The sequence below is a fragment of the Anabrus simplex genome, chromosome 2 (assembly GCF_040414725.1).
Source record: "Anabrus simplex isolate iqAnaSimp1 chromosome 2, ASM4041472v1, whole genome shotgun sequence".
Taxonomy (NCBI): Eukaryota; Metazoa; Arthropoda; class Insecta; order Orthoptera; family Tettigoniidae; genus Anabrus; species Anabrus simplex.
The window spans coordinates 1,237,314,246-1,237,337,398 of NC_090266.1; the positions used below are offsets into that span (position 1 = coordinate 1,237,314,246).

At 39.4% G+C, this 23,153-nt stretch overlaps 1 protein-coding gene across 5 annotated transcripts in view; it reads right to left on the reverse strand.

Annotated features, from left to right (window-relative positions):
* The window catches only part of Pex23 (peroxin 23), a 986,852-nt gene that overhangs the window by 170,269 nt on the left and 793,430 nt on the right, over positions 1-23,153 (reverse strand). For all 5 annotated transcript variants that reach the window (XM_067142270.2, XM_067142269.2, XM_067142271.2 and 2 more), the window contains one exon: positions 9,482-9,681. In XM_067142270.2, coding sequence (XP_066998371.2) covers positions 9,482-9,681 — 200 coding nt within the window. The remainder of the gene's footprint in view (positions 1-9,481; positions 9,682-23,153) is intronic.

The window sequence follows — 23,153 nt, forward strand, 5'->3', positions numbered from 1 at the left end:
ACTCATCCTCCACCACACCTGCCCCATGCATATAACACAAGAAGCAGAAACACAATAACAAATAGTCTCGGTACTGCAAAAAGCATAGCTAGGCACTAAAGCATGAATAAAGGGGTAAGTGAAATTCCAGCCACAAGAATTTCTCATAACAACTACAAACAACACACTCATAATACTCTTTTGTTACAGACACATTCATCCACAAATGTTGCAGTAAAACAACACACCAGCAACTAAGTATCGTCTATTGCTGTCCCTTTCAACCATGCTTCAATAATAAACAGATCAGTGTAAAAATAGGCTGACTCAAACCATGGTGAGGATCTGTGAAGACTACTAGTGTGATGATTCCAGTAGATCACAAATGTAAAATGTTTTAAATTAGCAATTTAAACCTCTAACATCATTAATTTCAAATAGGACATTTAAATTTAGAAAAATAACTTATTATTATTATTATTATTATTATTATTATTATTATTATTATTATTATTATTATTATTCTTATTATTATTATTATTATTATTATTATTATTATTATTATTATTATTATTATTATTATTATTATTATTATTATTATTATTATTATTATTATTTATTTTCCTTAAATTGTACATGTACAATTTAGGGGTGGTAGATGGAGAAAGGGCAAGCCCCACATACACAGAAGTGCCTCCATCTCCATATGTGTACATAAACTCTACTGAATATTTACATACAAACTTATGTAGACAATTTTAAATTTACATATTTACACTACAAACACTGTACCCTTAGAATAATAATTATCTTGATTTATCCTGAAAATATTAGAGTAAGAACACCCAGCCATTTATACTCTCACTTGACCCCTGTATACACACTCATTCACAACCACTCCGACACGCGCACGAATACACATTCGCCCACATACACCTGTACTTGCACCCATCCTTCTTGCAATTCTAATTTATACAAGTTATATACATCACATATGGGTTTCTATTTACATACACATTTTCTTTACTTCGCAGAGGAAGTGAGGAAGAGGAAGTGAGGAAGAGGAAGTAGCTTTACCTCAGATGGTATAAGGTTCCAGGTACGAGCAGACCTTGAGTAAAATCCATTTAAATATGAGGTTGTTCTAGCGAAGGGAGGGACAAGAGTAACTCCTTGGCCTCTTTTAACAGAGCGGTAATTGAGCTGCAGGCGGTGGAAAGGGGAGAGGTGTGTGTTATCTGTCAGGGATTTCCTAAGGAAGGCTACATCTATTTGTGTACATAACGAGTTCACTGGCGGCAATGACGTGGCTGTGTTTAAGGGAATGTGTTTGTCAATTAAACGTTCTGCTCGTTGCTGGATACCTTCTAGTTTCCTCATATTTTCCGTTGTAGCTGGATGCCAGGAAGGAAGGTCATAGAATAGTATGAGCCGCACAAGGGAAATATAAGCCGTTCGTAGGGCTTTACTTTTCCTCCTGAGAGACATCTACGGACAAAACCTAGCGCCCGGTATGCCTTACGCCTCACTTCCTCCACGTGTTTATTCCATTTCAGATTGTCCGTAATGTGAATACCGAGCAGTCTGACGGAGTTAGAAGTCGGCAGTTGGATTCCACATAGAGTAGGTTGGTTCTGGAGTGGTGGTTTAGCTCTGCTTAGTCTTATATATTTACACTTCTTAATATTTATATACATTCTATTTACCTCACACCACAGAGCTATACTACCCAGATCCGATTGGAATTTTATAATATCGTCACTGTTTTTCATGGCTCTGTAAATGACTGTGTCATCGGCATACTGCGCCATGGTCGAATTTACACAATCCGGTAAGTCGAGAGCATAAATCGTGTACAGGAGGGGCCCTATCACACTGCGCTGAAATACTCCAGAAGTAATTGTGGTTTGGTCTGATTTGGCTCCTCCGTACACAACACATTGCGTTCGACCCACCAAAAATGACCTCAACCATGACAGCAGTTTACCCTGAATGCCGTAGTTGCTAAGTTTTAACAGAAGTCTTTGATGTGACACCTGGTCAAAGGCTTTGCTCCAGTCCAGAGTCACACAGTCTATTTGTGAGAAATCAATCTGCTCCAAAGAGAACTGCCAGTCATCAATGACTTTTGTTAGAAGTGTTGTGCAGGATTTTCCCGGAATGAAGCCGTGCTGGTTTGAGTTCAGCAGGTTTCTCTCCTTGAGAAAATCCAACATATATTTAGCAACTAGACGTTCCATACATTTACAGACCCCTGATGTTATAGAAACCGGGCGGTAATCATCTACGTTTTCCTTATCTCCATCTTTGCAAACTGGCACTATGTTGGCTTAGCACTAAACAGTGATAGTAACACAATTTTTTAATAAAGTAGTGGCTTCTCAACTAAACAGTAAGTACAACGAAGAAGAAAAACATCGCAAATTTAAACCTCTAACATCATTAATTTCAAATAGGAAATTTAAATTTAGAAAAAAAAGCTTAGCACTAAATAGTGTTAGTAAAATCTGGGAACTAACATGACTTTTAGCCACAACATTACTATGACTTGGCCATCAGCAAATTGTGACCAATGTCTAGTCCGTCACAGCTATATATTTTAATTTGTTAATTCTTTTTAATTATGGGTTAACTAGTGGTAACATTTTATTGGTGTAAAATAATTTTAACAAACAAATAAAGGTTCAACGTAAAGACTTAACCTAGAGCATTTGTTTAAATGAGGCTGAAGATGCTCGATATAATGAGCGAAAAGTGTCCCCGTTAGTGTTGCATTGTAATAAAATGTCCTCCTAAAGACAATTAATATTTTTATGTATTGAATTAGGTGGAAAATAAAACAAGAATTTTAACAATTAGTATTAAGTTCAATATGGCTAAAAAACATGAAAATAGTTTTATGCAAAGTTCTGATTATGTTGAATTGTGACTAGTTATACATTGAACTAGATTTTTTTCTCCTTGTGGTGTTTTAAATGTTTTTATTACTTGTAAAAGGTTTTAAATTAGCAATTTTGTGACACATTTGCAGAAATTTAAAAAGTTGGTAAGTAAACATGTGTTTTTTTCCCCGAAAAGAAATTCAGGTGTGTGGGTCTTATGCAGTAGTGGCAAATGCTATTCGGGATTATACGGTAATTGCCTGCTTTTGGCTTTTTTTTCATAGGTTTTTAGGTTTTGGCAACCATGCTCCAGCACAGCCATCAATGGTGCCAGGCTCTGTCATTCTTACCAAAGGTTGCTGACCTGCGTCCCTCCCTCAGAGCACAAGATCATGCCATTCCCCTCTATGTCTATTCACAGAGGTTAGGTGAAGATTAGCAGTTGTAAGCAAAAGACAGTAGTCAGTTTTCCAAGCACGAGCAGAAAAGATGGTTAAAAATTCAATGTGCTTGAAGATGCACAGCACAACAGTGTCACCATGGACTGCGAAAGGCGTATGGTACAGCTGCGTTACATTACAGAATGGTAGCAAGATGGGTTGCAACATGTGTTGGACATACCTCGATCTGGTCACCCACCACTAAGTGACGAACATGTACAGACTAGTTCCGCGTTAGTGGAGATGGATCGGAATGTAATGATTCGTGAATTAGTGCAAGATACAGTGCACCGCCACCATTCACACAGCCGTCACCAGTGGCAACCAGACTGTGTAGGGTACTGCTATAAGGTACAATATGTCCTAACCTTAGCTACTGAAAAATAACAGTAGGCAATGCAGCACAGGAACAAGAAGAAGATACATAACTGGAGAAATACCACAATAACAAGAAAGGGTGGAAGCACATGAACAGGAAGAACAATCAACAAACATCGAACACTTCAAGAACCACGCATGAACATTACTTAACTTGCTTAAAATGAACAGGAGGGACAGCGTGAGAATGTTAGAACATAATGAGGGAAAAGGGTGATTCCATTACATACACTCTCAAAGGGAGGAGAATCTTAGCACCTGCTGAACAACTGCATCCATTTGAACGGGGTCGCATTGTGGGCCCGAGGAAAGCTGGATGGACGTATCGACAGATTGCTGCACATGTTGGGCACAATGTATCGGTGGTTTGTCACTGCTTTCAGCAGTGGTCTCTGGAACTTTTCCACACCTGCAGACCGGGCCCCGGACATCCGCGTAATACAGACACACATCAAGATTGACGCATTGCACGAGCAGCAGTGGTCGACCGAACGTCATTCAGGAACAAAATCCGGTCACATCTTGCATCTGCTGCGTCACCAAGGACCAATGGGATCCGTCTGCTTGCAACAGGATTACGATCACGTGTACCTCTGGCCAAGCTACCACTGACACCACAACATTGCCAAGCACAGATTCCGGTGTCATGAAAGAGTCGACTGGAGAGGGGAATGGCGTCCTGTTGTCTTCAGTGACAAGAGTAGGTCCGTCTGTATGCAAGTGAAGGACGTACGCGTGTACAGCGTAGAACTGGTGAGTGACCTATTCCAGAGTGCATCCGCCACAACACTTCATGGTGTGAGGAGGCCATCAGTCACAACTCATGGTCATGGTTGGCATTTCTGCAGAGTAACGTAACCAGTGCCTGCTACATTGCACAGGTTGTTGTCCCCGTGCTACTGCAATTTTTTTGACAGGAAGGTGATGTGCTTTTTCAGCAGGACAATGCACGTCCACATACAGCTGCTGCGATGCAACGTACTCTACCTGTTGTGCAACAACTAACCTAGCCAACAAGATCACCCGATCTCTCGCCAACTGAATATGTATGGGACATAATGAAGTGGGAACTTACGCATTCACCAGAGCCTGCAAGAATCATTGCCGAATTGCATCAAAAGGTGCAAGATGCTTGGGACAATATATCTCAGGATGACATTTGGCATCTTTATGATAGTTTGCATGCACATATACATGCCTGCATTGCCACTAGAGGGAGGTACACTGTACTGATGGGACTGTGACATATGCGTTTCATTTAACAGCCCAATACCAAAGCACACTTTACACCGTTGTTGTTATCGTCATCATCTCCATAACAATTGACAATAGGAATTGTCCCTAAGATAACATCAGATAAGACACAATGTGCCGTCAAGCAATGAACATGACGATAAGGATGAACCAAAATATTATTTATGCCAACTAAATTTACCATGAAAATGAATAAATAATAATAATAATAATAATAATAATAATAATAATAATAATAATAATAATAATAATAATAATAATAATAATAATAATTTAGGACATCATTTTATGTTGGATCCAACTGCCAAATGAAAATATAATATCTACGTAGATTTACAAACATGTAGTCTTCAATCACTTCTCCAGATTCAATAACATAATTTAATAGAATTACAAGTCAATAAAACTTGGAAATAATTTAGCAAGGCGAAAGGAAATAGGAGTAACACAAACATAAAACTTCAAATGAAGAGGAGAAAGAGAATTAACTGAAATGTCAGTAATAATAATATGGAATATGGAACTCAAAACTTGAACATCAAGGGATAATCGCAATCTCTCTAGGGAGAAAATGAAAATGCTTGGCTTTTGCTGACGACTTTGCTATACTATATCAGAAAGTCCAGTGGTCACAACCATCCAGATTAACTTCTTGGAAAGAATCGCCAGAGAAACAGGACTGATGATCACAGCAGAAAAGACCAAATTCATGACGAACATCAAAGATGGACCAAAATTCCTAGAAACAGACATAGGACAGATAGAAGGGGTCAAGAAGTTCAAGTGCCTTGGTTAGAGCCTACAGGAGAATGGACTAGAAAAAGCTGCAGTGGAAGATCAGATCTCAAAAATGGAGAGAGCACACGGCTTGACAAAAAAAATCTACAATAAGAAGTGCCTATCCTGGAATTCCAAATTAAAACATTAAAACACTGTGGTCAAAACAGAATGCCTGTATGCCAGTGAATGCCTGTCCATGAATTACAAGCTGGAGAAGCTAGAGGTCCTGGAAAGAAGAATCCTCAGAAAAATTATGGGAGCTGTGCAAACTGAAAGCGGATGGAAACTTTGGAGCACCAGAAGGTGAAAAGAATCTCAGAGACCATGAAGAAAAGGAGACTGGCGTTTCTCGGACATCTGTACAGAACGAACGCAAACAGACTTATCAAACAGATATTTGATTACTTCTGGAGGAAGGCGAGCCCAAAACAGTAGTAATAGCAATAAACAGAGAGAGACAACCAGTGAATATCAACTGCAGCATGGATTAAGGAAATGAAGTTTCGGAATTCCAGCTGTTTGTAAGGAATACACTTAGGAACACAGTGAAGAATTTGGAAGGGGTTGAAGCCGTAGGAAGAACTAAGAAGACAAGAAGAGCCTCGACAGACGAACAACGGAAGCAGACCAGCAAACGCATCAAGGAGTATTGGACACAGAGAAAACTCTGCACGAAGAGAAAGAAATGAGGTTGTAGCATGATCCTTATAACAAATATAAACATCATCATCATCTCATCATTTCATGGGTACTGTTGGCGAGCCTCTTCCACTCTGTCCTGTTCATTCCCTGATCTGCAATGTCCACAATGTCCACCCAGTGGGTTCTTGGTCTTCCCACCATCCGTTTTCTGCCACATGTTATGCTGTCCTTATTGGCTCCATCCTCATTACATGCCAAACCACCTCAATCTGGGCATGCTGACCCGATCTAACAATGATGACACAATCCCAGCTTCCTTCCTGACCACCTCATTCCTTAACTTGTCCAGTTTGGTTTTTTGAATTGTGGACCTAAGAAACTTCATCTCAGATGCCTGCAACCTTGATGACTCCTCCTTAGTTAGGGTGTAGGTTTCAATACCATTGGTTAAAGTTTGGTATGAAGTACTGATTCACCAGCTTTGATTTTGTTGATACTTTGGGATCCCAGAGGAGTGTTCGTGTTTGCTGGTAAAAGCAAGAGCTCTTCTGCACTCTATTTGCCACATCCTTTGTGGCTAATTACCTTGAGATATTACACTGCCAAGGTATGTAAAGTTTTCCACACTTTCTAGTGGATGGTTACCTAGCATGCTCTCTCTGTTTATTGCTATCACTACTGTTTTGGGCTCGCCTATCTTGAGATGGAACTCCTGATTCCAGGAACTTAACCTTCCATTCATTGAGTTTCAAATGTACTTGTTCCTCAGTTTCTCCCCAGATCATAACATCAACAGTGAAAGCGATTGCATTTAGTTCACCAGAGGTTTTCATGATGTTCTTTATTATGCCATCCATGATGGTGATAAACAATAATGGGGATAGTGCACTGCCTTGTTGGACTCCACTTTTGGTCTGGAACCAGAATAAATATCTTCACCCAATTGCACACAGCTGGTACAATGCTCATACAGCATCTGAACTTTCGTCACCAGCCCTCCAACACATTCCTTTTTCTCAGGCATTCCCATATCTTCTCTCCTGCAATACCGTCATATGCCTTCTCAATATCAAGGAAAACCATAAACAGATCTTTGCTCCTTTTTTCCTCCCCATTATTTCTCCATTAACATATGGACACTGAAGATTAGGTCTGTTGTGAACCAGTCAGGCCTGATGCCATACTGTTCCTCTTCTAACTGTGGCTCTACGATGACTCGCAATCTGCTCTCTAAAATTTTCTCAAGAATCTTAAGTCCACGAGAAAGGAGCGTTACTCCCAAGTAGCTGGAGCATTTTCGGCGATTTCTTTTCTTAAACAGGGGGATAATTACACCCCTGCTCTAATGCTTGTTGATGATGCTTGTTGTTTAAAGGGGCCTAACATCGAAGGTCATCGGCCCCCTGCTCTAATCAGTAGGTATCTTGTCATCTTTCCAAACTGCATGGAGCGTCCTGTGTAGCCACTGTAAACCCTGGACTCCTGCTGCTTTAATCATGTCCCAGCTCACTTCATCGATTCCTAAGGATTTCACTTGTGGCATCTTCTTAAGGGCTGCTTCTGTTTCTGCCCATGTAATGGGAGGTTTCTCTGTGTAGGTTTCAACAACTAAAACCTGCACCCCAATTTTTTTTTTCTTTTTTTTTCTTTTTTAAATATATATGCAGAGATTATTTGCGTTAATATGGTATATGGAACAATTAAAACAGAAAGCCATATCAACCCTCAAACTGAAATACTTTCTTCGCCTTGTCACCTGACCTCATTATTTACAGACTATCTCAACTCCACCCACGACAATATTCAGTTCACAATGAACTCAACGTAGAGGGGAAGTTAACATTTTTGGATGCACTGATGAAACAGAACCCCTATGGGATTCTGAGCCATACAGTATATACGAACTACCACACAAAAATAGGTACCTAAGCACCTCTTCTCACCACCACACATCGCAAAAGCAAGCTGTTCTGAACACACTCTTTAAGAGAGCCACAGCATTACCCAAAGCAGTACACTACAAAGAAGAGAGAAATCCCCAAATAAGAACTGTTGATGGGGAAGATGTTAAGGAAATATGACATTAAGACCATTTATAAGCAACACAGGAATTTTTTTTTTTTGCTAGGGGCTTTACGTCGCACCGACACAGATAGGTCTTATGGCGACGATGGGAGAGGAAAGGCCTAGGAGTTGGAAGGAAGCGGCCGTGGCCTTAATTAAGGTACAGCCCCAGCATTTGCCTGGTGTGAAAATGGGAAACCAACACAGGAAATTAGATAGTAATCTACAACTGGTCAAAGACAACAGTATTACAGACTCCTACAGTCTACAAATCCGAATGTAGCTTCCGAATCAGCTATGTAGGTGAAACAAAGCAACGTAATTTCTATCAGACTCAAAGACACGGAAATTTCAGCTGTAGCTAAATATTCCTCTGAAATAAACCACAAAATTTTGCTTGATTAGCAGCTATGCTCTGGAATCCCAAAAGCAAAATCCAACCACAGATATAAAGGAATACCTAAACAACAACAATTTAAGAGAAGGTTACAAAACCAGCTGTTTCAGTGCCCATTATACAAACACTATGACAGACTATGAAAGCGCAGGACATTAACAGCTGACACCAGGTGAGAGATAGATCCAGATATTTCAAAGAAGTTTTTGGAGCTTGTGGGAGCCGGCTTGGCTTTACGTAGTACCAACACTGATAGGTCTGTGGCCTTGATTAAGGCACAGCCCCAGCATTCACTAGATGTGAGAATGGAAACCAGGGATGCTGATAGTGAGGTTCGAACTCTCTATCTCCCGAATGCAAGCTCAGAAATGCACACAACTAACCACACGGCCAACTCGGTTAGTCTTCATAGCTGATTTTAGCTGCCTGGGGACACTGATTACAGAACAACACGGTCCAACCTGGACAAAGAACTTGATAGCAGAATAGGAAATTGACGTGACATTTCATACTACCTAACAATCACTGTACTAATTCTCCCAAAAGCATTACTTCTTTAGAACAACTGAGGGGAGTTATAATTGTGCTCATTCATTTACTACTGTGACACACTACACACTTGAAGGTTTGCTGAGCCTGTAACCAACACGTCATATTGGTCTTACCCACTGCCAGTGCATCGAAAGTAGTTTGGTCTTCTCTCGGGTCCGTTTGTGTTTACCAGTCACATCGCTCCACATGTAACGATCCGTAGGTAATCCATGAGCTGTATAGCCTGTTAAAGGATTCCATCGCTGATTTTCATATACAAAGAAACTGTGTGTGTCTGTCATTGGGTTGATACCAGAGCTGCTAGTTTCCAGACCTACAACATAAACACCAGTATATAATATATTCTCCTAACATGAACAGATTAAGTGGTGTAAAACTAAGTGTTAAACTCTTTATCTCTGTTTCCTGTAAATGTCTGTTATAGTGAGAATTCATAACGGCAAAAGATCTAATTTCTATAGAACACTTTCCCACCTTACACTTCATTACCGTACATGTTTCGATAGCAAACTATTCTCTTCTTCAGCAGTGCCACAACACCAATTAATCTTTGGACATGGTACATTGGTACAAATATACTTATCAACAGAACAATTATAAATAAATCTTGAAATTGTTAAAATATTTCTTTGCATTTCAAGTTTTACTTATTTATTACAAACTTTAAAACAGACATTTTCAGATCATAAATGAATAAAATCTATTAAGTCAATATATGCTAAAATTTTAAATCTGCTCTGCTCTTGGAACTTACATCCTTATTTACATCTAAAAAAGGTCTCTTTATGTCTAAATTTACCTCTACTTTGTCATTTAACAAAACACTTCAAAATAGAATAATTTTCAATTTGTAAAATAAATAAATAACACCTATTAAGTTAGTCACTATGTTGAACTTAAAATATTTTCTGCTCTCTTCTTAAAAATTTCTTTCCTTAAGTCTGCTATATTTCTGAGACCTCTCACATAAATCGGAACTTCCTCCTCTTAATCCTGTCTGACCATGCCAGCCATTTTAACTGTCCAAATCTTCAGTTTCAACTAAATTTATCCACAAATTAAAATGAGATAACACTGGTTTGAACCAAACAATATGTCCTCGCTTGCTGTCAATGACCTTACAGTGCGAGCTGCTACTATGTTGCTGGTTACGTAATGACCATGCTAGCCATTTTAACCGTCAAATTCTTCAGTTTCAACTGGTTACCAAATTTATCCATAAACGAAATATCATTACACTAGTCTGAATCAAAGATCTATTCGCTATAGCAGATTGTCGATATACAGTGGAGCCTCGATTCTCTGCTTTTTGGAGGGACCGTGAATAAAAAACGTACAACACAGGAAAACTGAAAATCCGGGAACGAATGAACTATCAACAATTTGGCTAAACATAAAAAAAGTTAAATATGTATACTCATAATCATAAAAACACCCCTAAACCAAACCAAGCTACAGCCCAATGGGCCTTCCGCCTACCAAGCGACCCCTGCTCAGTCCGAAGGCCTGCATATTGCGAGGTGACGCATGGTCAGTGTAACAAATCCTCACGGCCATTATTCCCAGCTCTCTAGATCGGGACCGCCATCTCAACATTTAATAGCTCTTCAATTAAAGGTAGAATGAGTGAACCTGGAGCCAGCCCTCATATCCAAGTAAAAATGCCTGACTTGGCCAGGAATCGAAACCGGACCCTCCGGGAGAGAGGCAGGCAAGTTAGACCGGCTTCAAACATTAATTACGGGTACGCGACTTAAAAATCTCGAAACTTTACATTTGTCAGTTTCCTCTGAAAACTTCTTTTAAGTTCAGCAACTTTGATCAGCCAGCCAAACTCTTCAAAAAATCTAATACCCGTAACGCCAAGCCAAACAACAAAAGACCACAAGTAGTTTTTAATTCTCTAATCTAATATAATAAAGCACACTGTAATTATGTCACCGGTATACTGTTCATAAATTTCATAAAAGGACAGGATAGAATGTGTTCATATAGATTGGCACAATCAGAGTGCTGGAATGCACAAAGACCCAATCCAGGAAACTGTAAAATTAACAGAGTAATAACAGAGGAAGTTCTATACATGCCTTGTGATCATATGATACCAAAGTACAACTTTGAAAAACCGTTTGAGTCCCAGATAATAAAAATTGAAGACGTGGAATATCAACAAATGGAATACTGAAAAGGAAGATATAGTGTGGTGGACTGATGGCTCAAAGACTGTGGATGGCACAGGAGGAGGGATCAATGGGGGATGACCTGAGAAATCAATACAGATGAGCCTGGGTAGACACACTACAGTCTTTCAAGCTGAAATGATAGCTATCACAGTATGTCTTGAAGAAAATCTGAAAATGAACTACAGGAATAAGAATATTTTAATTTTTATGGGCAGCCAAGCAGCCATAAGGCACCAGAGGCAGTGTAGATAATATCCAGAATTGTCTGGTATTGCCACTCACTTCTCCTGAAGCTCTCAAAGTAAAACATTGTCAAAATAATATGGGTACCAGGGCATGGAGGTATAGAAGGAAATGAAAAGGCAGATAACCTGGCCAGGAAAGGGGCAGAAACACATTTTGTAGGCCCAGAACCTGTATGCGCGATTTCCTATGGACAAGCCCGACACCACATAGGAAAATGGGTACAAAAGAAACAAATAGGAAACTGGAAAAATACTCCAGGATGCAGGCTTGCAAAGGAACTGATAAAAGGACCAAACAGGAAGCATACTAAAGAACTGTTGAAACTCGCAGAGAAAATATAAGATGGGTAGTAGGACTATTGACAAGATACTGCCATCTGAAAAAACACCTACATAGAATTGGAGTAATAAGAGACAACATATGTAGGAAATGCAATGAAGCAGAGGAATCAGCTGAACACATACTTTTTGAATGTGAGGCGCTGGGTAGAATGAGACTCTCCACTCTAGGACTACCAGGTGAGGAGAGAGAAAAATCCAAGAAGACCCAATAAAAACAACCTGCAGCTTTGTGAAGGGAGCAGGTATATCTAGGTGGGAATGAAGGAAAAACATGGTAGCAAAAGATCTTAGAGGTCGACGCTAATTAGGAACTAATATTTAGAGGCCCCATGAAGAAAATAATAATAAGAAGATACTGTTCGTAGTCAGTTTATGGAAATTCAGTATTTTTTCTTACAGCCAAAATTAGGCATAGATCAACTTTTAAAGGTTACATTGAGCTCAAGAATACGGTTTTGAATGTAAGTATCGATCCTGAAGTTCTCGAGTGCATTATATTCAATTCTGCCCGTCACTAATCACAATCAAATTGGAAAGACAAAATATCATTAACACGTCCGAAATTATGGTTATTCGTGATCTTGAGCTCAGCTGTAAAGCGTGCTCGCTGTACAAGTCGGTACGAGTGCGAAATAATGTAAAGTTTTTAAATGTAACATGTGCAAATAAAATGACTGCGTTTTTATAAAATTTTAACACAAGAACGTAAAATTCCCAGTCTTACATTAGGACGATAATATTAAAATACTAAATTTGTGTTACTTAAGAAAGAGCAGTTTCGATTCCAGCCTGAAAGCCCAGTGACTATACAGTGCCAAAAACTTGTTCGGCGACACATTCAAAAAGTAACAAAGTAAACATGTAACCCTGGACAATAATGTAGACGTTTTCCAATTACAAATGTTTGAAGAAACTCATCCCCCCCGCCTTCAAGTAGAGCTGCCGAAATGCGCGCTGTCTCCTTCCAATTGTTTTATGATTTCTGAGGATGCAATTGACAATACCACCCGAATGCGATACTAAGATGGTCCCTTATGCAAGTTCACCGCTGATCGCTTTTCCAGTGCGGTACAGTACTTCCTCAAATTACCGCAATGACGGGATGTCAACACCAAGATCTGTAAGTATGCCGTAGCCGTCCTTTCATGAGATACAGTTTCTTGAAAAAATACGCGATCGACGATTTAGCGTTGATGAGACTGAAATTTATGGACGGTTGATCCGGGAAATCTTTTCTTCGAGGAACAGATAATGCAGGATTTTTATACAACGTGATTTAATTAGGATGCTCGTGGGATCACATAATTTGAACAAATAATATGGGAAAACGTAGTTTCCGGGAATGTATAATCGAGGTTCTACTGTATACAATTTTTCGTAAAAGTCTGGTAGAAACCTCACACACATTAAAATCTATATGCAACGGCAATCAGTTTGTTTAAAACTTGCCTTTTCGCATATTTTCATACTACGGTTTTCTCGTTAGTTATTTTTTTTCAATTCCGAGACAACGTGAATGCACATGTTCAATTTCATTCTGAATAACTGGGGTGGTATCACTCCAGTGGCTTCTGTGGCAAACATTTCAGTTTTCTTATTCAAACAGCATCTCCAAGCACCAGTAGAGTTATGATAACTTTATCGCTATAAATTCACGTCGGAATAGCCTTTTCGGAATTTAACCATACAGTGAAACCTCATTAGTGCGTTCCTCACTAAGACAATTTCTCGATTAGCATGTCATGAATTCAAAGTCCCGATTCGAGTCATATTAAATCTATATAAAAATACTTCACTTATCGCGTCACAAATTTTCATTATTACCGCTTAGTATTGAATCCATAATTCTACGATGAGAGAATTATTTTTTATTTTTCTCAAATTTTATTTCAAATAACTAGCTACTTTTATTTGTTAGGGGGCGGCCATTTCGTGAGTCTGGCTGTCTCGTGGGAGCGAGCGCCCCGTGTCAGGCCGAGCCGCAAGCTCGTGAAATACCGTGACACTTCAGTGGACTGCGAATATTCAACAATATTTGATATTCACGGAATTCTTCGTAACGAGAGATTTTGGCAACACAGTAAATACAGAAATAAATAATCTAAATTATTCTTAAACCCTACATGAAGACAGAACCCCAGGGTAAATATAAATGGAGTTAAGCCTAGGTACAAATCAGCGTCAGATCAGTGGACTGGCTCCACGTGCCAAGGTCAATGGATGAAGAAAACCCGCGAAAAGCCCGGGCAGAAATAATTTATTTCACCTGTTGCGAGTGTGGTAAAATTATGAGATTAACATCTAAATAAATCGCAAGTCTGTCCGGAATTCTGGAACAAGTTTCACGAAAATCGGTCTATTGGACGCGAAATTAGCAGATTGCATAATCAAGCTTAGTGGTGTGAGTAGCGTCACTTCCTAAGACTATAAAAGAAACCCCCCTGCAAATTTCTCAGTGTCGGTCTGGTTTCTGAAGCAGCGGAAGCTTACGCCCGTCGTCAGCAGAAGAAGTATATAAGATTGATCTCCAAATAACTTAGTACATGTTCGTGGCTGCGGTTCACATCTACTGTTAGAAAGGGAAGGTGATAGAAATTTTTCTGAACTTTCGCCGACAAAACTGTGAAAGCATAGGAGTCTGTTTAAATACATAGCTGATTTTATTGTATCACCTCGTGTGTGTTGGAAAGTGTTAAGGGAGTTGGGAAGCTAGTCAGAGTCGTTCTGATTTCGTTATCTGTGGAACACCTGTTGTATTAGGGTGAATGAAAGCCGACTCTGGGGAGAAGGGAGACACTTGCATTCGACTGCTGTACAAAATCATAACGAAGGAAGTGCGTGATTTGTGTTGTCATTTAATAACGTGTGAAAAGGCAGTATTTGTAAGATAGATATGTTTAAGAAGATGATGTTCCTTGTATCGATGTGCGGCTAAGCACAAGAGCAGCTGGCTAAATGTAGCCAGAACATTGAAGATGACATGAATGCAGGTCTGTCTATATTTTGTATTATGTTGTAGGTAGATTGTTGTTTGTCCCAACCAATTTTTCAAGATGTGTGTCAGGTGATATTTGTAATTATCAGGTGAAAAGTGTTATAATTTTGGTCAGTGTGTGAAAATTTTAGTTTTGTAAAATTCACGTCAAGAAACTATAAAATGCGACGCTGGAATCTTGTGTTATTGTTCTTCGAGATATTGTCTGTTGTGAGTAAAATTAGGAAGGTGATCATGATAAAGTAGTCGTGGTGAATGTCTTAATTTCAAATATCATTTGAATTCAGAAATTTATGTCGAAAATAATAATAATAATAATAATAATAATAATAATAATAATAATAATAATAATAATAATAATAATGTCTACCGCGGGATAAAATTTTCCTATGTTAAAAGTGCATTTAACAAGTATGTTTTACAAGGATCGCAGGCATTTAGAAAATTCCGGTGAAATTCGATAGAGTTATGTTTTATTCATGGGAAGTAAAATTTTGTGACATCGTGTATGTCGATGATACGGAAAATCGTGGTGTGTTCTTGTATTCTCGAGGTCCGAAAGTTGTAGTAACAGTAAAATAAAGAGGTGTATTTTATAATGGTTATTGTTTTTCACAAGAGGACTGAAATTTGAAAAAGGGTCTTGAAATATAAGAAAAATGGATTGAGAGTGAAGAATTTATATATGTGGAGATGAGATTGGTAGAAATATTGAAGGTGAAAGGGAGCCAGGATTTTAAGTAATACCGCCAGGATAAGGCGAGGAGAATGAGTTTTGAGACAGGCTATGTTTGCCGAGGAAGGATTTGTGAGACAGGCTGTATATTAAATGTGAAATTTTATGCGGCAGGCTGTAGTGTATTCCGCTAACAATCCGAAAATTGAGACGACTACTGTGTGATGCACAGTAGATTTCTAGTAAGATCCCAAGTGAAAAATGATTCTAGTAAAGATTAAAAATCTTGGTAGTAAGTCAAGCGACCAGTTACGTAAAGTCAGTATGAATATTAGGATAATGTGACCTCAAGGATAAAAGAGCATTTAGAATACACGGTGTTGTTTGACCATGTAAATATATTGAATTTCATTTCACTGGATAGTCATGGATATAAATATTTGGAAATGACGGTAGGCGATTTGAGGGTTTCCAATGCGGTGGTGATGATTATTATTTTTGGACAACATCCACTAAATGGTAGACGTGTGTTGGGAATTATTATTTCTTCCCTAAAACTTCACTGTGCATGCTGAGATCGTGTTTGAGTTGGGGGATTTCTCACCACACAATATTTATTTTCGAGTTCACGTTTTGTAACGAGATAGAGACTTACTGCATTTTCTGACTTGAGTTCGTTTAATAGTAAGAGACGTTGTTCCGTGTTGTATTATTAGTCTGACCAGGTTTACAACTGAAATGTCAGGGTTTGTTTGAAATTGCTGGTTCGGCTGATATGCTAGGGGAAGCATAATACGACCCAGTTTCCGCCCGACAATAGATTTAGGACGTCACATGTTATACTAGGAGTATACTGATGATGAGACGTCCTAGTTCACGCTCAACGATAGAATTAGGAGGGTATGCGTACATAGAGATTAGTGTTAGGGTATACAGACTTTAAGTAAGCCCGACGATAGGTCTGGGATGTCAGCCGTACATACTCAAGTCTCAGATTAGATGTTTTGCGAAGTGACCTGGGCGAAGGTAGCATCTGCAGTAATCTACGAATTATGAATAGGGTTAGATCGGTAATAATGAGGCCAATCTTGTGCGCAGCTCCCAACAGCTGGAAGGTGCTCCCTAAGATATGGGACCGTTATCGGCAAATGAGAGTTGCCCAACATTGGATATCGACCTTACGGTGATTGAATATTTTACTGTAATTCTCCATGCGTGTTGAGTTAAAATAACTTCCGATATTTTATTTTACGGACTTAATTGTTTTGTCGTTCTGACATCCGTTTCGCTTTGATAGTGTGCATATTGACACTCAATTTATTGGTGAGAAATTTGAGTTACGAATACGGATTCGATCCGTCAGCCAGTAATATATATTTTATTTTCAATTTTGTCGTTCTGGCATTTTATACGTAGTTGAATTCGATCAAGTGATACCTTTGTAGGTAGTGTGTTGGGACAAACAATAAGTAGATGGATCTGTAATGGTAGTCATTGTTTAAGAAGGAAAGAATTCCTTAAGTTTGTTGTATTTTTCAATGTGGACTGGTAATTTTATTAACGAAACCATTTCTAACCTGAAAATCGGTTTGATATTAATATTTTTCAAGTGATTTACCACTTTTTAATTAACTTCAGTGTTTGGCATTTCTTCTAAATGTGCGATGAATAAGTGTTTCCTGCATTTCGCAGTTTTGTTCCTTCAGAACAACGTAACGTAAGATCCTCGCGGATCGTGGTGTTGTTGGTTCCTTCTGAACAGCTGTTTGGGTGATGCACGTTTAGCATCGTGATTATTTTATCACTTAAGGGTGTCATGAATGAAAAATACATAGTGGAATTTTATTTCAATTGTGAATGCTGCTGTTAACTCGTAGTGAACACCATGCTTTCCCATAATATTTTGCAACCTATCCAAAGCAACTGATAGTCAATTTGGTTCGATTAAGGGTCCATTCGGCGGGTGTTCCGTATCCGCAAGGGTATTCGACTGGTGGATAACCTTAATTGAGAGGAAATCAGGCGTTCTACTTGTTGAAAGTCAGATTTTCCACGGATCGTGTGGATTAATTCTCAGTTCTCGTTTGGAGTAATAGGTGCCCGGTTTTCAGGTTTTCGCTTTTTCAGTTTAGCTGTCCACTAATTTATTACTTTCCCCGAAGCAACTTTTCAATATTGTGAGAAATATATCAGCGCTATGCAATGTGACTGCATTTGAAACATTCAATAATAAATGATTTATAATTTTTTTATTTCAAGGATTTATATATAATAATAATGTTGTCGTGCCATTTCGAATTTAATAAAAGTTAGTAAGCACATATTTGCTCCTCATTTCAAGTAGTTAGGCTCTCTTCTGAACCCCATCGTTTGGTTAAGATCGTGACCGAATTTCTTCCCGCAACGACCCAAGATTTAAGAGTTCAATATTGCTCTGCTGTAGCAGCTGTGGCCAACCAACGATGGAATGGTAAGTCCAAGGGTTCAGTATGATCACATTTTTCCTAGCCCTGGAAAAGTTCTTTGCTATCCTTTGTGAAAGGGATGTTTGTTCCAACACAAACTAGAGCCTCGCCAAAGGAGGCAGGTCGGGGAAAGTTGTACGAACAGGAAATGGTCTTGAAATCCTGAACTATATAGGGTACATTACACCTTCAGGAAGAAAAGCCTTTAGACTCAGGAAAGTTAAACTTTGCTCTCGGGTTTTCATTGATATTACTGAATAACCCAGTAAGCCTGTTTGTGCTTGTATTTAGAATTCCATTCCGAATAGAAATTTATTCTGTGTTGAGCGATACAGTGAAGGGTTAAATGAAACAAGATTCGTTATGATAGATCCGTATCGTTTAATATTAAGAATTTCATTATGGTCCGTATTGAATCGAGATTTACAATGCTTATTGAAGATAAAAGGTTTCCACCTATTCAATACACTGACATAGTGATTCAATTAGGACATCACATATTTATATTATTTATTATAAACATTATGGTGTACATTATGGTACCGGTTTCGGCATCTCGCGTGCCATCATCAGAGATTGAGAAAATTATTGCAAGGTATGTTGGATTAATATATAAAACTATTAGTACAATTTAAAATATATACAGAGCATACTATTCTGATTGGCAAGTCTTACATTTATATATATATACACACACACACATTAAAATATATGTGCCAAAGTAGCTAACGGGATGGCCCACCTTCGGGTAAGCACACTTGAATTCTGTTCCGGCTAAAATTTCCGTAATGTTCGGTTGTTATTTCGTACAAGAGTCTGCCCTAGCCTAACCTAGATTCGCCAAATTAATTATTTATGACGCCTTAGCCTTTCAGCTGTGCTTGCCTGTTTGTTTTCAAGGCATTCCCTTTTCTTGTTTGACTAAATATGTAGATGTAGTTTAATATATTTACCTTGAGGTTTGCCTCTGGTAGTTCAATGTCACTTGATGTATGCTAGAGTTTTGGAGAGTATGTTTACTTCACTGTAAATTGCATTGTACAACTGGATTTGTAACTAGATGTACAGTTGGTTTGAAATTTTGAACTTGTATGAAGGTATTATCAAAGAACCTCTAAGTTATGTGTACCACAGAGCATATAGTTCGTACGTTGCAAGTTGGCGGATTTTGTTCAGAATCATCAATCAATACTGATCTGCATTTAGGGCAGTCGCCCAGGTGGCAGATTCCCTATCTGTTGCTTTCCTAGCCTTTTCCGAAATGATTTCAAAGAAATTGGAAATTTATTGAATGTATTTGTAAAATCCTTTTGTAAATAATATTTTTAAATTTAAGGGTCACAGTTGATCATTTCGGAGTCTGCAATCTAAGCCATGTCCATGCCCTCTGTAAGTCCTAGCTCCGTCCACCTTCCTGGTTTATTGTCTACTAGTTGGCCCAACTGATATTTACGTATGTTGTTGTCGCGGAGATCCGCGTAGTTTCAGCTAATGTTTCGCTGAGTGTGTAGTGGTTTCTGATATTGAGTAGTTGCTCTTACCTTCCCCCCTTTATTGTGTTTAGAGCTTTGTTTTGTGTAACCACTGTAGTAGCTGTAACATTTGGTAGCAGAGGCAAGCGCTAGGTTGCGGACGAAGAAAAGTGAACCGTGATCATACCTAACCTAAAACTCTGTAAAAGTTGTGATTCGTGTATCGCTTGAAATCTTGTTTCTACCCGTCAGGATGGCTTGCGCTGTTCCTAATCCTTTCCATTTGGGAAAAGCAGAACTCGTTTATGAACTTTGTATCCGAAAAATTAATTCAACAGGCAATGTCAGAGATGACATTAGCCTATTGAAACAGTCTCTTAACTTACCTATTACCACACCTGAGTTAACTACAGATGAGTTGCGTGAGTCTTTGGCCGTGATTAAAAATAGGTTACCTGAATTTAACACCATTCTTGTGTCCTTTGGTGCTTCTAAGCCCTTGCATGGCCAATTAGCGCGGGTTAAGGGGCAGTTACTACATTATCTCGACAGAATTAAGGATTTGTTGTCTCTCGAATTGCCGGAAGTTGAGCGGCAGAAATGTCAAGCCTTACTAGAACAGTTTTCCAGAATTGTCGACAGAATCAGTGGTTTGCTTGAAGGCAGTAAGTTGGATAACACAGTTTCTGAAATTCAAGTGTCTATCCCATCTGAAATGAGTGACAGTGTTAACTCTGGTGATGCATCTGTTGCTGCTCAAGTGTGCAATCTGACACCTAGTGCTGGTGTTATTCAAGTGTCTGAGGTGACTAATGCTGCCCTGGGATCTTCTGTTTCAGTGTCTGGAACTAGGACTCCTGAAAGTCATTCTAATGATCTATCTCCTTTTCATGTTGGTACCCATACAAGTTTTCCTGTGCTACCTACTAATTCTGTTGCGGCTCAGTGTTTGCCCTTTATTGTTAATCAGCCCGTTTCTGATGCAAGGGTGCAAAACCACCCCCCTGTCTTAGCACCACCGGTATCAAGTTGCATAACCTCTACACAACCAGTTAATGCCCAAATGGTCTCTCAGATTAGTGAGAACCTTTCTCAAATGAGGTTGTCTGCGCCCGTAACGTTGCAGGCTAACATTAGTCCTAACCTATCCTGTACTCCGTCCTTTTCACAAGGACACCCGAATCAAAGGTACAAGGCCTCAGTAAACCCTCTGGACTATTCTAAACCTTCCCAGACACACCCTACACCTGTTTGTCCCCAGATTTTCTCTAATCGGCCTCACCCGTTGACCACTGTGTTTAAGGGAGTCTCTAAATTTTCAGCTAACTCTGTAGATGAGGTTATTTCCTTCCTCCGGTTCCTAACTCAGTTCAAGGATCAGGCAATAGTGTATAATCTCAGTAACGACAACATATTTCAAATTCTATACCCGCATGTCTCTGGGGCTCTTTCTGAGCATACTGTCAGGGCCATTTTGGAAAGATGGTCTGTAGATCAATTTCATGCCCATGTGCTTGAATATTTCATTCCTGCTCGTGCCTTGTCTGCATTAGTGCAGAAGCACTATTTCAGAGTACAGCATCTCGAGTCATTATCTGAATATGTTCAAGACATTAAGCTCCAAGCTAAGATTTTCCGGCTCCACTATTCAGAGGCCAGATGGTTGCCAACATAATTGAAGGTCTCGCCCCAAACTATAGATCGTATCTGGCTCTTTCACCTCGACCAGAAACTTTTGCCCAGTTGGAAGCCGTTACAGTGTCTGCTGAAGGCATTCGCTATGCCGACCACTTACGCCTTGCATTAGCCCCACCTCCTATAAGCATGCCCTCTCCTCACGATTCTACAACCACCCCGTCACCTGCTTCCAACTCGCGTAATCCTTGTTCGTGCTTCAATTGTGGCTCCACGGCTCATCTCAAACGGGATTGTCCCAAGGCTGGGACATCAGGCAATGCGAAACCTCCCAAGGGTAGAGGCTCTTCCACCCATTCTTCTTGCCGTAACTGTGGATCAACTAGGCACTTCTTTAGGCAGTGGCCACGTAACACTTCTGGCTCTGGAACCCCAGGCCATAGTAGTGCTAGATGACTAACCACCAGTTCTGATGGTAAACCCCAAAACATGGCTTCTTGTCTTGTCAATCATGGCTGTATCTTGGATGGTTTACTTAATTCTGAGGCTAATGATTGCTCCCAGTCTGACTCCGGTGTTCATTTCTTGCAATCTTGTAGGATTTCTGTCATACCTTCTTGTAAACTACCATATTTATGTATAGAGGTAAATAATGAACCTGTCTGTGCATTACTAGACTCTGGCAGTAGTGTCAGCTTGATGAGTGAGACCTGGTACGATTCTATGAAAACTGTTTGCAAGTTACCTACATTAGAACCCGTGTCCTTAACCTGCCATACTGCTAATTCTAATCCATTGAACATTGTAGGATCACTAGTGGTCAAGATTAGAGTCCGTGATTTCACCTGGAAAATGACAGTACTAGTAGCAAAGGATTTATCCTGCCGATTCATATTGGGTGCCAATTTTATTGTTGAAACAGGCATGATTTTGGACCTCCAGTTCAACAGATTCCATTTTAAATTTTGTGCAAGAAACTTTGAGCTGTGTGATCGCTCCCCTATTCTGCCTTGTCACGTTAACGCTGTTAATGAAGATTCTGATGAACCCAAGGCTTTTGATTTTAATCACTTACCCGAAGAACAGGCCAATCAACTTGGGAAACTCTGCGATAAGTTCCCTGATGTCTTCACTGACAGGTTAGGTGTCACCAATGTATTAGAGTATAAAATTGAGGTTACGGATAACATACCTGTTCGCTCTCCTCCGTACCGGTTGTCACCTCCAAAAATGAAAGCCCTGAAGGCTATCATTGATCAAATGCTCGCTGACGGAGTGATACGCCCGTCCAAGTCAGCCTATTCTTCTCCCATGTTTGTGGTCCTTAAACTGCAAGGTGGTTATCTCCCTGTAGTTGACTAATGGATGTTGAACCATAAGGTAGTCCTCCAATCTGTCCCCCTTCCTGATTTGCACTCTTGTTTTTCTTGGTTCGCTAATGCAAAAATTTTCACAACCTTCGATTTAAATTAGGCCTATTACCAGATACCTCTTGCCAAAGAATCCAAGCATCGCACAGCATTTGCGACCGATTGGAACCTATATGAATTTGAGCGTGTCCCTATTGGCTTGGCGACAGGATTGGCTGTCCTTACACGGTTACTAGATTATGTCTTATCGGACAATAACCCATTAAGTGGGGAGCGAGCTCTTCCTCTTTACACACTACGGTGGGGAGGTGTTTTCATCATTATTTTTTTTTTTTAAACTTAGATTTATTCAACCCGACATGTATCTATCTAATTATACTTGTATATTGTGACAATAAGACA